At 44.9% G+C, this 13,880-nt stretch overlaps 1 protein-coding gene across 1 annotated transcript in view; it reads left to right on the top strand.

The window, feature by feature from the left end:
• Positions 1–13,880, top strand: part of LOC124775683 (neuroligin-2-like) — a 327,437-nt gene that overhangs the window by 251,741 nt on the left and 61,816 nt on the right. Inside the window, exon 6 of the mRNA XM_047250511.1 lies at positions 11,435–11,586. Coding sequence (XP_047106467.1) covers positions 11,435–11,586 — 152 coding nt within the window. The remainder of the gene's footprint in view (positions 1–11,434; positions 11,587–13,880) is intronic.

Here is a 13,880-nt window from a genome sequence, read left to right as displayed (position 1 = left end):
TTCACTATCGCAGTTTCTACAGCGTCAAAGAACATCGAATGTATCCCTCCAGTCAATAGTATATCCGTAACCCACTTATTTGCGCATTGATTGCTGTAGCCCAGTCTCCTAAACTGCGGACTACTCTTCATCATTACCAAACTGTGATCTGAGTCTGTTAGTGCTCCTGGGTACACCTTACAATCCGATATCTGATTTCGGAATCTCTGCCTGACCATGATCTTCCTGTGTCTTCCTGACTCTTCCAGGTACTTCTCCTTGTGATTTTTGAACTTACAAGCTGAAATACATAGCAGAACTCAGTTATCGTTTCTTCTCTCTCATTTTTATAGTATCGAGAAGTCCATAGTCTCCCGTAGTCCTTCCACCTACTCCTTCCCATACAACCGCATTGCAGTTTCCGATGATTATTAGATTTTCTTATACCTTCGTATGCTCTGTCTGCCTCTTCATTTATGCTTGCGACGTCAGCGTGTATACCGATACTATTGTTGTCGGTGTTGATTTGCAGTCGATTCTGATGAGAACGACCCTATCACTGAAATGTTCACGGTAACTAACTTTCCGCGCTACCATCCTATTTCAAACAAGTCCTACTCCCATGATACTATTTCCTGCTGCTCTTTCAGTTACACTCATATGACCATAAATCCCATTCTTCTTTCCATTGCACATAACTGCTCCCACTGTATATAGGTTGTGCCTTAGAATTCCTTTTCACGTTTTCCAGTTTCCTACCACTTCAAACTTCTGTCGTTACACACCCATACTTGTAAAGCGTCATCCTTTCGTTCTTGATTCAATCTCTCTTGGTAGTCCCCTTCCAGAGATTCGAATGGGAGACTGGTCGGTAATCCCTTTCAATTACAGACGACATATACTGTTTATACGCATTATGCCTTTGCGGCCTTTACATTCTCGTGCCGTTAATCATTGTTGATTCTTCCACCTTTTGGGGCAGTTTCCTACACGAGGGCGAAGAGTGTGGCTTAAATCCTGTCCATTTCTCCACTCTCTTTGAAAAAGTTGAATGAGGGCGACTTCCTATGCAGGAAGTCTTCGGCCGCCATTGCCGATGATTTTTTATTCAGAATTTAAGGAATGGCGGGCATCGAAACTGGAAACAACAACGCTTCGATTACTATTCAAAGTCGGTATGCCTACACCACTAAATCATATATTTTGTCAACTATGCTGCTGCTTTCGTGAACGGCAGGTATTAATGGATGTGTTGTCTCGTCCGTGTTTTCCTTCCCTCGTCCATTGCACTGGGACGACTGCGTAACCTAGACACGCACGTCTGCAGTTCTATCAACACTTCAGCACACTATATAGTCATGGTGGAAATTGTGACCGATGGCAGTGCCACCAAGGCAGAAAGACAAGGACATTATGGTACGATTCTGTTTTAAATTCATAAGCCTAATTCGATAAGATATTCATTGTGATACCCTGTTTCCCACATGGTCAGATTTTAGAGTGATTACATTTACGTAATTAGTTTTTGTTTAGTACATGAGACTTCGGACATACAGCCACAGAATCTCCTGAACTTTAACTGATATTTCGACCGCATAACTTTCCGCCATATTACGAGTGAGACTGATTCTATAAACCGAACGAGCGAGGTTCAACACCAGACACTCTTAAAATCAAGTTTCCGGCGAAGTTTTAACATACTTTGTGTTTTAACTTCAATCTTGTGTGTTTTACGTATGTTCTAGGCATAAGTGTCATTACGCATAACAAATTTCATGCCGCCTGTTGCTCCTGTCAAATTTGAACTTCTTTTATTTACAAGCCCTCCGTATGGTTCTGGAGGTGGTGTGCCCAACGTAAAATGAGGCGGTACTTGCCTTTGATGCCCAGGTTTGTTATATTTGTATGTTTCCAGATCTACCAGTCTATCGGTAAAATTCTCCTGCAGTTTGTCGATGCTTATATTTCAGCCACAGTACATCAGTCACTAGGGGCAGTTCTCGCGATGGACATTCCCTCCAAGAGACTGTCGCACAGCCCTGTTACGGATTGCCGCCACCGAATGTAGATATTTGTACCACTGCTCCACGCGACTGGCCCATATTGATGAAAGGTCGTATTAGAAACTTGTAGATAAAAGGAACATCACGGGTGGGGTGCGTAGAGTGTGATTTGCGCACTAGGCCTTGTTCCCTGAGTCGCCCAAGATCCTGCCACGTACTACGTACGTATGACTCAAGTTAAGACATTTTCCAGTTTAACGACAATGTTTCAGGCAGATGGTGGACAATTTACGGATGTTCTCCTCACGCTACAGGCCTCAGAGGTGCTGATACCACCGATTTCGCTTAATTACGGTGGCCTGTGTCTTATTTGGATTATCGCCCAGTAGTCGAGTTGATTTATCGCAATCTGAAGTTGCCGCTGGATTACTTGCGCTTCAGGGCTCTTGGTGCACAGACAGTTCATCAGTGCATGAAGCCAGTTCAAAAATGGTTCAAATGGCTCTGAGCACCGTGGGACTTAACATCTGACTTAGGCTTAGAACTACTTAAACCTAACTAATCTAAGAACATCACACACATCCATGCCCGAGGCAGGATTCGAACCTGCGACCGTAGCATCCACGCATTCCGGACTGAAGCGCCTAGAAGCGCTCGGCCACAGCGGCCGGCGCATGAAGACAATTTCATCCTTCATGTTGTGGGGATATTCGCCGTATACAGCAGATTGGGATTGGGCAAAGCATCGAATATTGTGGTTTGCCGTAGCAATGGGGCGAAGTGATGACACTCCGTAATCTACGTTGTTGTGCAATAGTCTGACGTATAGCATTTAAAGTCCTCGTATTAGCAATTTATACATTAGTTCCAGATGTTATACATCCACCAGCCGGGCTCCAAAGAACTTATGGTAGTCCAAGACCTCCATTACTTACTTATACCACCACTGCGTGACTTGGCCAACAGCCGTGGGCGGCAAGTGTTTAAGTATGCTATTGTCAATGAGGTCCATCCCTGCAGCCGTCCTCGATTATGAATCTGGCAGCGGACTTCTTCAGCAGTAACAGACGCTAACCCTTCGTCATGTATGTAAAATATTACTAGTCTTCCATGAAGCACATAGACGTGTGCTGGACCCATCGGATATTGAATTCTGTGGAAATTATTCGCAAAGAAATCCATCATGTCGTCGGATTTTGCATTGGGCTCACCCCCTATCATATTTCGCAATAAATGAAGGAAGCGTCTTTTCCCAGTTCGGCCCATGTCTGGATTTTAGGGTGGAAACTATGTGGAGTCCTCTCTGTCAAAGCCCCTTTTTGCGATGAAGGTAGCTTCTGCACCGAGAAGAAAAATTTACGGAAAGTCGATGCGGGGGCGTTCGTTGCTTCCGCTGAGATGACATGTGAAAGCTGACATCGAACGCGTCTGCTTGTCCTCAAGGCGAGTAGATTTTGAGGTCTTCGGGGTCAACAGTTGTTTCCTGTTGTCGCTTCCCGACATGTTGCAATCTCCTGCGATTTGCGTTCTTTAGAATTTAATTCCACGCCAAAATTTTTACACTGAAATCGCCTATGAAAAAAATTGTGGCAGAAAATATAAAAATACCACGAAGCTGCTGAGTTCCTGTTCGGTTCGTGGTGGCATGTATCCCGCTAAGGAAGTTATTCGTCCTCGGGTTGTGTCGACGGCGATGAAGGTTCCTCGATCTCCGTCAATGTTCTGTTATGTGAGACGTAATAAGTACAGAGACTTCAAACTGGAAAAATATTTATTGACACCAATATCTCGAATTCTCACAGTTCTGAGATCCCAGCTAAATACGGGAAAAAATTCTTCTTAATGTGTCTTCCGAAACTAATCAGTTAACACCAAAAAATTCAAAACTTCTTCAGAAAATTTATTGTGACAAGAAGAACTGTTGTGAAATGTTATAGTAAATGAGACAATCTTACAAAATGACAATAACTGGGAAAAAAAAGCAAGTCCGTTGCTGGATGATATAGCTGGTAGAACAAAAGTTAATGTTCCGACAAGCCAGTATGTAGCACACACGTCGTGAACGATAAGTGCTTGTAGAGCACGAGTAATGAACAAGTTAGTGCTCCTAGCTACAGTCACTCGAACGATGACAAAGTCCAGACTCGCCGAGATGGCAAAATATGGTGCCTGGGTGCGCGACGTCTGAGCTGAAGAGCGCCGGCGCCTCTGGTTCATTTAATCGGCTCCCGGCTGCCCTCTGCTGCCCCAGCAAGAGCTTAAATCCGCAAGTGCGGAGTACTATATCTTTGTGAATGGCTGTTTGGCTGGGTCACAGAAGCAGAATCTAGATCGTGGCGGCGATTGAGATTTTGGCGCGGCCGCGGCTTCGCCCTCTGATGGTGTACTCGCTGACTTCTTGGCTCTACCGCGGTTCGAGTGGAGTCTCGGGCGTTTGAGAGGTGCGGCCGACAGACATGTGATCGTTGGCATTCCACGGTGTGCGATCTACAGCAGACAGCCAGTTCTGTAGAGCTTCGTTTTTTCCACAAGGAACATGAGGATGTCACCTTTATGAAGGAGCTGTATGAACCCTCCTTGTTATATGTGGATGAAAATCGCATTGTAGACACGTACAATGAGATATCGTGTTTCAATGTCCATGTTGCATTTGACAGCGTTCTCGCTGAACTGTCTGCAAACCTCTTCGAAACGGAGCTGGGATGGAATGCGACAGCTACTTGACGAAGGCGAGCTTCGCATCCGGGGTTTGTTGCACCATAGTCAGTATATCCAAGCCTTGAGGGCCAGTATTGATAGCTCTGTCGTTAGTGGCTCAATCTCTATCAGCGATTTCGCTACTTTGTACGTAACGAGCTGCAGCTTCCCAGGGATAATGGGGGAATCTAGGGGTCCTAGCTTGATTGTAAATTTTCGTGGCCAGTAAAGGAGACACTTAGTAATTTACAACATTAGTACCCCGGTGATCGTACGTGCTTTTGTTTGAGATGTCCGGTTGAAGCACAAGGATTCAATTTACATCAGTCTTCTAGCTGTGCGGGATGTGTTCTGCAGCCTAAAAATGGTTCAAATGGCTTTAAGCACTGTGGGACTTAACATCTGAGGTCATCAGTTCCCTAGACTTATAACTGCTTAAACCTAACTAATCTAAGGACATCACACACATCCATGCCCGAGGCAAGATTCGAACATGCGAACGTAGCAGCCGCGTGGTTCCGGAATGAAGCACCTAGACCCGCTCGGCCACAGTGACCGGCTCTGCAGCCTAACGCGATCCATTTGAATGCCTTGCATCCTTATAGTTGGCGGCTTGCCCAGGTTTATTGCAGCTTAGATAGAAGGATTGTTACGCTTCTTGCGTAGTGTACAGTTCTTGCTTTGGTATTGTTGGGAGCATTTTACTCTGCGCACAGGCACTGTACATCGGCGAGCAGTGTGGTCTATCACCTAGCGTCAGAAGCACTGTGGGGGTTCTCGTTTAGCACGCAAGTTTTCAGCTGTTATATCACATACTTTGATAGACGTCATTACAGAGGCTTTGGCTGTATTCATTATTGATAGCACTAACGAGAACGAACGATATTGTAGATTTCATCCTGGTGACCGAGCGAAATTCATAACTTTCTACAGGTAGGTCCTGTTTTACGACGTCTAGGCTCGTCTCGAGACGGATGGGTGATAATGACGTGCCTCGTTCCCTTGGCGCAATGGCGTGTGAGGGTTCACCGTTGTCAGCAATATCTTCAATTGCTGCGGAGGTGTAACTGATTGTTACAGAGTGCACTAACGTGAGCTCCGCTGAGACCGTTGTCTTGTGTGATTCCTTAAAGCCTTCTTCATTCTCAGTTGGTGGACGAATCGTCTCTTTTGTAGCAGGCCTTCTTGTTTTTCAGAAGAGTAGCACCTTTTCTGTAAGAGGTCATTTTGAGTGATATTCTTATGATCCACATGTGACGTGTGACGTGGAGGTGCCTTGAATCAGTCCTATTCTCGTAAAAGCAAAAGTAAGTAAAACTCAGCAGAGACAGCGGTTTCAGCCAGTGCAAGGTATGGGACCTGGAGAATTCTTTAACCTTACATAAGGGGAGCTCGAGTCACGACAGCAGAAGCGAATGGCCGTCAGGGCCAACTGGGACCAATCGACCGCCGTGTCGCCCTCTGCAAATGGCGTCAGTGAATGTGGTATGAAGGGGCGTGGGGACAGCAGATTACTATTCCAGTCGCTGTCGACTTTCTCTAGCGTGTAGGCGCTAGCTCTCATTTACGTAAGGCCTCAGTTGGCATCACGAGGCTGAATGCACCGTGTTCCAGTCCTCCGACAGACGAAAAATACTTGGTTGTACCGCGAACCGAGCTCGCGTCCTCCGAAAGGCAGTCAGAGAGACTGTACACTGAGCTAAGGAGGAGGTCCCCATTAACATGACTATTACTACATTCTAATGGGGCACGTCCATTGCATTAATACGTAAATAGCAAGTCCTGCATCAGTGGTGCCATATGCGGAATCCGTAGCGATATCTTTTCCGTCGTCTGCGTTTGTCAAGATATTGCGGTATTGAAGCGACCGGCTGTGACTTACTACGGTCCATGGACGGTCCACTATTCACACGTTCGCCTCGGCTGTCGCGACTCGAGCTCCCCTCACGTGCGCTCAAAGAAAACTCCAGGTCCCATACCTTGCACTAGCTGAAATGTCTATCTCTGCTAACTAACTTCTTCGGTATCGAAATGCCACTACTTCTATTATCGCCGAGTCCCACAATGATGAAGTCGAGGGTAGAATTTCGGTACAGCATAGTTTAGACCAAAGTCGCTGTAGTGTTCTGGCACAGCAGATTTTTTGGTCTGTAAGAACCAGATGTGTGCCTTAGGTGCTCCATGCATCTTTCATAGAGTGTAGTTGTCGTCTGTTCAATGTATGAAAGGTGACGCTAGCTGGGGAACTCATAACATATAGATTTGCGAAGCGTCAGATCAGCCTTCGGTGGTGGACGAATGATAATTTCCTGATTGATGAGGATCCGACCTGCTGACGACAGACTTTTATACACGGTAGAAAAACTATGGATTTAAATGTATCTGCATCATCGTCGTTCCTTAAGTGGAGATCTTTTATGAATGAGGCTTCTCATAAATTGGGAAAATGACGCGACGGTCTATGAAAGCCGCTCTGAACACCAGAACTCTGACTGTACACCCGACTCTTCGATTTCCTAAATCGGTTTTAGCATAACATAATATCAACACTGGCCTCTCTATCCTGAATGGCAGCTTCCTGTTTCTTCCGTCGACTACATCTTTTTGGAATTCGGTAGTGAACAAAGCAGTGGTAATTCATTTGGCGAATAATTTCATGAAAAGAGATAGCAGTTTCCGCCTCGAGCAAGCAACCAATCAAGCACCATCTCTGATTAACTCCCCAAGACGTTGCTACAGGGAACCTCTTATTGACGCGTCGATATCCCAGCATGGATCGGGCGTCCAACCACAGATTCTGTTTATTAAAAACTCTTTATCGCCGAACGATATCTCTGACACCCTATTTGTTCTAAGTTGTTTAAAATTGCTGGATGCGAGTGCTGTAGCTTCAATCTGTTGATTCACTCGGAAGGAGGCCGAATGGTACGCGTCACGAATGTCCTATGAAAGAATGGAGCTTCTGCGGATGCAGGCCGATACCTATCCGACAGGTTGCGGCACCGCTATAACACGAGAATGCCCAACGTTTTGCTTGCTTTTATATATGCATTTATATGTCTAGGCTCTGTAATCCCTACGGATCGGTACGTTTGCACCGCTGGAGGAATCACAATCTAGTAGTGATTGTCCGCGCCATTTTTTTTAGTCTCACGTAGCTACGTACTACGATGAGGGATCGCGTGGTGTACACTGTTTACCGGGACTGCAGACAAGAGACAAGTACGTGAAGAAAAGAAAAATTGGCTGCAAATTTCTCGGTTAGCTTTCCGCGCCAAATTCGGAGAAAATCCAAAATTATCGATGGCTTTCCCAGCTACCGTCGTCACGTGATTAGTTTGACTGTCGCAATACTGGTGAGACTCCCATGTGTATGTCCAGAGATAGATCTGGCATTAATCATCAGACTTCGGTGTTCAGAAGGGACGGGTATTTAGTCTGTGGTATTAGGTGAACTCTGTCGAGGAAAGCAGTACGCGATGCCTTTGACCAAGCCAGGACAACCAACACTTAGCGTCGATTCCTTTCCGTAATGCAGCGACGAGGGAGATAGGTAGAGATGGAAACAACAAATAATCAGGCAAGCCCTCCAGCTACGCAGGAAAAGTAAATAAATGTTATGATCTGTTAAAGACAATCCCTGTCTGAGAGCTACCGTGATTTGTGGTATTTCTTGTGAGTGTGCAGCATTTACGTGGGACTGTTTGTATAGGCTCGGATCTATGTATTGTACTCAGTGCCTCCGTAATTACTAGAACTTATAAAATTGAGAAGATACTTTTTTGTCATTTCATTGCCCATTTCAGGAGCGGGCTAGCATCAGCGAAGTAGCTGCCCTTAAATCAACAGTTTATGAAACGCGACAGTGATGTTTAGAAACATAGAAAGTTGAGAAAATTATGATGTTAGTGGATCAGGGCTGTGCTAATGAGGAGAAGTTGACGTTTCATGGCAAGCTGCACGAAAACCAATGCAGTTTCTTACTTAGCGACCAACTCCAATCAGTGAGAAGATGTGGAACGTGATGGGAGGGACGGAAGTAAAGTTGTAGTGTGTGACTAGGGACATTTGTGGCTATGGAAAGCACTGAGCCATGCTGTGGCATGGGGATGGGTGCTGTTGTTTGCCATGAGTTGCTAAGGTTTAGTAGGGAAGTACTAGATGAGAGTGTGTAGTCGGGTAAATAGGAAGTTGGAGTTGATTTTGGGAATATGTAGCTGTAGTATTTAATGGAACGCGAAATGAACAGCTGGTATGGCTTGATGGAGGACATATGGATACTCCGATTGGTGGATATTTTGAAGGGAAGTAGCAATGAAATCGATGTCGCCTCAGCGGTAGGAGCTGCATAGATGAAGTCATGTGACAATAAGGGAGACTGGGACGGTCAGTTCAGGTTTGTGTGTGGAAATGGTAATGCCGTATGGTTAGGGCCTCCTGTCGGGTTGACCTTTCGCCTCGTGGAAGTCTTTAGAGGTGACGCCACTTCGGCGACTTGTGTGTCGATAGGGATGAAATGATGATGATAAGGACAACACAACACCCAGTCCCTCAGCTGGGAATATCTTCGACCCAGCCGGGAATCTAACGCAGGCCGTTAGGTATGACATTCCGTTGCGCTGACCACTCAGCTACCAGTGGCGGACAGATTTGTATGTAGGGGATTTAGCTGCATACTAACGAAAATAGGTGGGATGGATTTGTTTACAGGTGTTAGAAAGCGATAGGTAAGGAGGAGTAGAACAGTGTTGGGGTGGTTGGCTTTGCACGTGGATGCTTTTTTCCACCTGCAATAAAACTGTTATTGTGAATGGAATGTCAGTCTGGGGATCAGAAAGGTTCTGCTTTGTGTTTGTTGTCATATATGTGGCTTCTATATCGAAGGAGGAGGAAGCATTTTCAGAGAAGACATGGATGATGAATGTGGTACAGGACTGGTGATGAATTCAGATTTCCGGAGCTAGGATAGTAATTTACCTCTCATTCGAGTTCCCCTGCTGTCATCTCAAGATAATCACCCTTGATCACAGCAGCAGGAAATGGCCGGCTGCTGAAATCAGGGATTCTCTCTGAGTTGTTGGTCTAAATTGAAGCAGAGGTGCCTGTGGGCCAAACGCAGTGGCATGAAATCTGTGTAGTAAATGGGTTTGGACAACAGGATTACATGAATACTGTGGAATCGTAGCAGGGTAGGTCTTGTTCTGCTGGGGTGGTGGGTTTCATGGAAAGATGCTTTGGATGTTCTGAGGTTTCTTCAGGATGGATTGTATGAGATTTTTTAGTGTCAAGTGGGATGCTTTTCTGTAAGTCCTTTTTCTTACCTCGAGATGGAGTGGAAGCTGATACACTTGTTACGATATCACTGCTACATATGAGGTTCGATGCTGGCATGGTTGTGGCTGAATTAGTTATGACTGGGCTTCTACTTCTGAGCATAGATGTAGTGGCAGTGATAATGGCAAAGGAGCAGCAATAATTCCGGGTGACACTGGTGATGGGTGCAGTTCTAATGAAGGTGGCAGTGGTGGTGGCGGCGGCAGTGGCGACGATGAAGCAGCAGCCCATGCTGAAGTCATATAATCTGGAAAGGTGGCATCTGTCAAGATTGTGGAAGCAATATATGTTAAAAAAGAGACGACGACATTCGAGTAGCAGGGAATTTGGGATGGTAGGAGGAACAGGTGGGGAATGTGAGTATTGGCTGAAGGATTGAGTAGAGTTGGATGTGTAGTACAGGAGTTTGCAGGTGACTGTATATGTAGTCTCGTGTTTGCACATCATACCATGCAAGCAGCTGGAAGGAGGAAGAACGTCCGCGATGGCAGTGAAAAACAGGAGGTATAATGACATTAGGGTGGTGACTGGCAATGGTAGTGGTCGAGGACTATGGAGGTGACAAGGACAGTGACTGGCTGCGAGGGTGGTGACTGGCAGTGAGGACGATGACAAGCAGTGAGGGCGATGACGGGAACTAAGACTGAAGACAAGCAGCGAGGGTGATGACTGGCAGTGAGGATGGTGACTGGCAGTGAGGGCGATGATTGGTAGTGAGGGAAATGGTTAGCAGTGAGAGCAGTGATTAGCAATGATAACTGGCGATAGCTGTAGTGACCTAGTCAGCAATGGCGAGGCTAGACGTGGAAACTTTCCCTATCGAGGTTCCAACCCTGAGAGCCGAACAGTCAGTTGCTTACCCAAGCCGAAAAGGCGTTGCAACACTCGGGTATAATAGGTGGCTGAGGACAGCCTGATAAACAAACAAGCATGTTTAAAGAAACGACAATTTTTAGTAACATACCTGTTAGGACTTTGTGATCAACATAGACCTTGAAACTAGACTACGTAATAAAAGATTTAATATATAGTTACATGGGCTATGCATGTAGTAATGAATGGATTGATTTACTTGGTCAGGAAAGAGCACAGAGGAGAGTTTCCCCTAGTTTACCACCTGATGTAAGTGTTGGTGCTACAAAGGACATTGGTCAGCAAGCAATCACAGACGTAATCTACGGACGCGGAGTGAAGTAACTGTGAAGTTTTTATTCAAGGGCTTTTGTCTCGAATAACTTCGTACACAAACCAAAAATTAATTATGTAACTAGTTTTCGATTTCTCTTCCCCTCGTAAATTATTCCCATGCGTTGTCCGCCACGATGTCTTGTTCGCCCCTAGCCGACACTTTTGCAGAGAGACAGTGACTGGCAGCTGAGCCGCCGCTGTGAGTCTGGCACTTACTCAGGCACGTGTTGCAGCGGCTGGGCAGCGTCCGCGGCGAGGACGTGAGCTACGTTCTGGGCCTGCCGCTGGTGGGCGGCGTGCCCAACTTCCCGCAGAACTTCTCCCGCCAGGACATGGGCGTCGCCGAGGCCGTGCTCACCTTCCTCACGAACTTCGCCAAGACTGGGTACGTGTCCTACGCTATCGCTCACGTCTGCGGCACTTCCAGGTATCACGTCGTCTCTCTTACCTGCGTACATCCCATAGAGTGAACGTGATGCAGCCTGCGCGTTTCTCATATCGGTGCTAACTCACGGGTGAATATCTGTTAGGTTATAAAACTCCTTTTCGGTGATATTTCGTCATAGGAACGTGTCGTCGCGATGGATACAATAGTCATATTACTGTGATGTCCACTTAAGATTGCACAGTCAATCTCATTGGGTAAAAAAAAAGAATTTCAATCGTAAGAGCGATACATAAACTATGGAAGATTCATGAGACGGCATAAATAGCTTCTCCGCATGATCCCGTCTAAGTCCACTATGTTAGAAAAGTAATTTAAAGTTCAGTAGAGTTATGAATACAGAAGGCATGAGTGTAGAGTGTTTAAAACAGGCAATTCAGTTCCACTAAGGTCAGTTATTACAGTGTACCAAATGATCTACTCTCCAGTTTCGGCATGTACATTCTATACCCATACGAAAGCCAATTTTCACAACCTTTTAAGAAATTCTCTTCTTGCAACCTTAAACGAACATAATTCACAGGAAGTCATCAATTACCGCAATCGGAAATAAATCTAACTAGCAATTAAAACTATATGTAATATTTATTTCTGGAAGAACGTCCTCATGGTGAAGAAATCTATGGAAATTATGTATTCTTTTAGTAATATGATTTGTAAACCAACTCTGGAGAAGCGTTGTTAACAAGAAAATAGCAATCCTGATAAGTCTACGCAGACATGGCATATTAAATGAAGTCAGTGATACACAGCTGGAGATTCATCAGGTTTTTTTCTTGTTATTTCCTGTGTGAATAGTTGTGTGATGCTGCTACCCATGTAACCTATCTTGTGCAGGCCAATTTATCTCTCAATAACTACGTCAACCTACATCCATTTGGAATTTCTTTCTGCTTTCTTCCCTTCCTCTCCCTCAGCAAGTTTTGTGCCGCCTTCCTCCCTTCGAACATTTTCTTCCATTACCAAACTGATAATTTGGTGATACTTTGGGACGTGTCCCGTCAACCAATAACTTATTTTGGCCACTTTATAACCTAAATTGCTTTTTCCATCTGTTACACACAGTGTCTCCTCATTGGTTACTCGACCTACCCACCTAAGTCCACATCTACATGACTGCTCTTCAGTTCACACTTAAATGTCCGGCATAGTGCCTTTCAAACTACTTCAAACACTTTCTCTACCGATTCACTCTCTAACAGCGTATGTGAAAAATGAACACTTAAATCTTTCCGTATAAGCTCTGATTTCTCCTATTTTATTATGATGATCGCTTCTACCTATGTAGGTTAGCGACAACACAATATTGTCAAATTCATACGAGACAGCTGTTGACTGAAATTTCGTGAAAATATCTCCCGTCAACGAGAAACACTTTTTTTTTATTAATGGATGTCGTCTCAAATCGCTTTATCATACCCATGACTCACTCTCAGCTATTTGGCTGTCAGACAAAACGAAGTACCCTTCATTGAACTTTCTCGATGTCCTCCTTCAGTCTGATAAGGATCCCATACAGCACAGCAGCACTCCAGCTGAGGACGAACAAGCGTTGTGTAGGCAGTCTCTTTAGTAGACCTGTTGCGTCAACAAAGTTCACTGCCAATAAAACGTAGTCTTTCCCACAACATTATATATATAGATTAAGAACAGCAGAAGGGCAATAACACTTACTGGTGAACGCCAGATATCATTTCTGTTGTTGCTACGTCTATGTGACCTCTTTGAGAGGAAATCACGGATCCAGTCAGATAACTAAAGCAATACTCGATTAGACGTCGATTGCGAGGAAAGGTGTCAGCATCCTTCTCGAAATCAATAAATATGGAATCTAATGTTCAGAATTCTTCTGTACCACAACATTTCAAATGCTTCTGTTCTGTTCTAACTGTAAGTTGGATTATAATATGTATCCCAGTTGCTAGTTTCACGAGAAACTTGTCAGTACTGAACTTGAAAAGAATGTATCGAGTAGTTGGTTTCGCTCAGGTATAGCGAACAAAACAAATTCTTTATAATTCTGACCATTCATTAATTCGTTTCTTATTCGGTGTCGTCGCACAGTGACACTAGTGTTCAGATTTGTAGAATTTGTGTAAAGTAACTGTTTCACGTAATGTCACTAGAGTTAATTGCAACAGAGAAACACGTTTGAAATAGCACAAATACGATCATAGATTCGACACAAATACTGACCTATGCCTGAGGTTCGTCGGATAGTATGCTGAGTCAGA

This window comes from Schistocerca piceifrons, chromosome 2 (assembly GCF_021461385.2).
Source record: "Schistocerca piceifrons isolate TAMUIC-IGC-003096 chromosome 2, iqSchPice1.1, whole genome shotgun sequence".
In the NCBI taxonomy this organism is placed as follows: Eukaryota; Metazoa; Arthropoda; class Insecta; order Orthoptera; family Acrididae; genus Schistocerca; species Schistocerca piceifrons.
The sequence above is the reverse complement of the archived record's forward strand: the minus strand, read 5'-3'. Positions and strand labels throughout refer to the sequence as shown.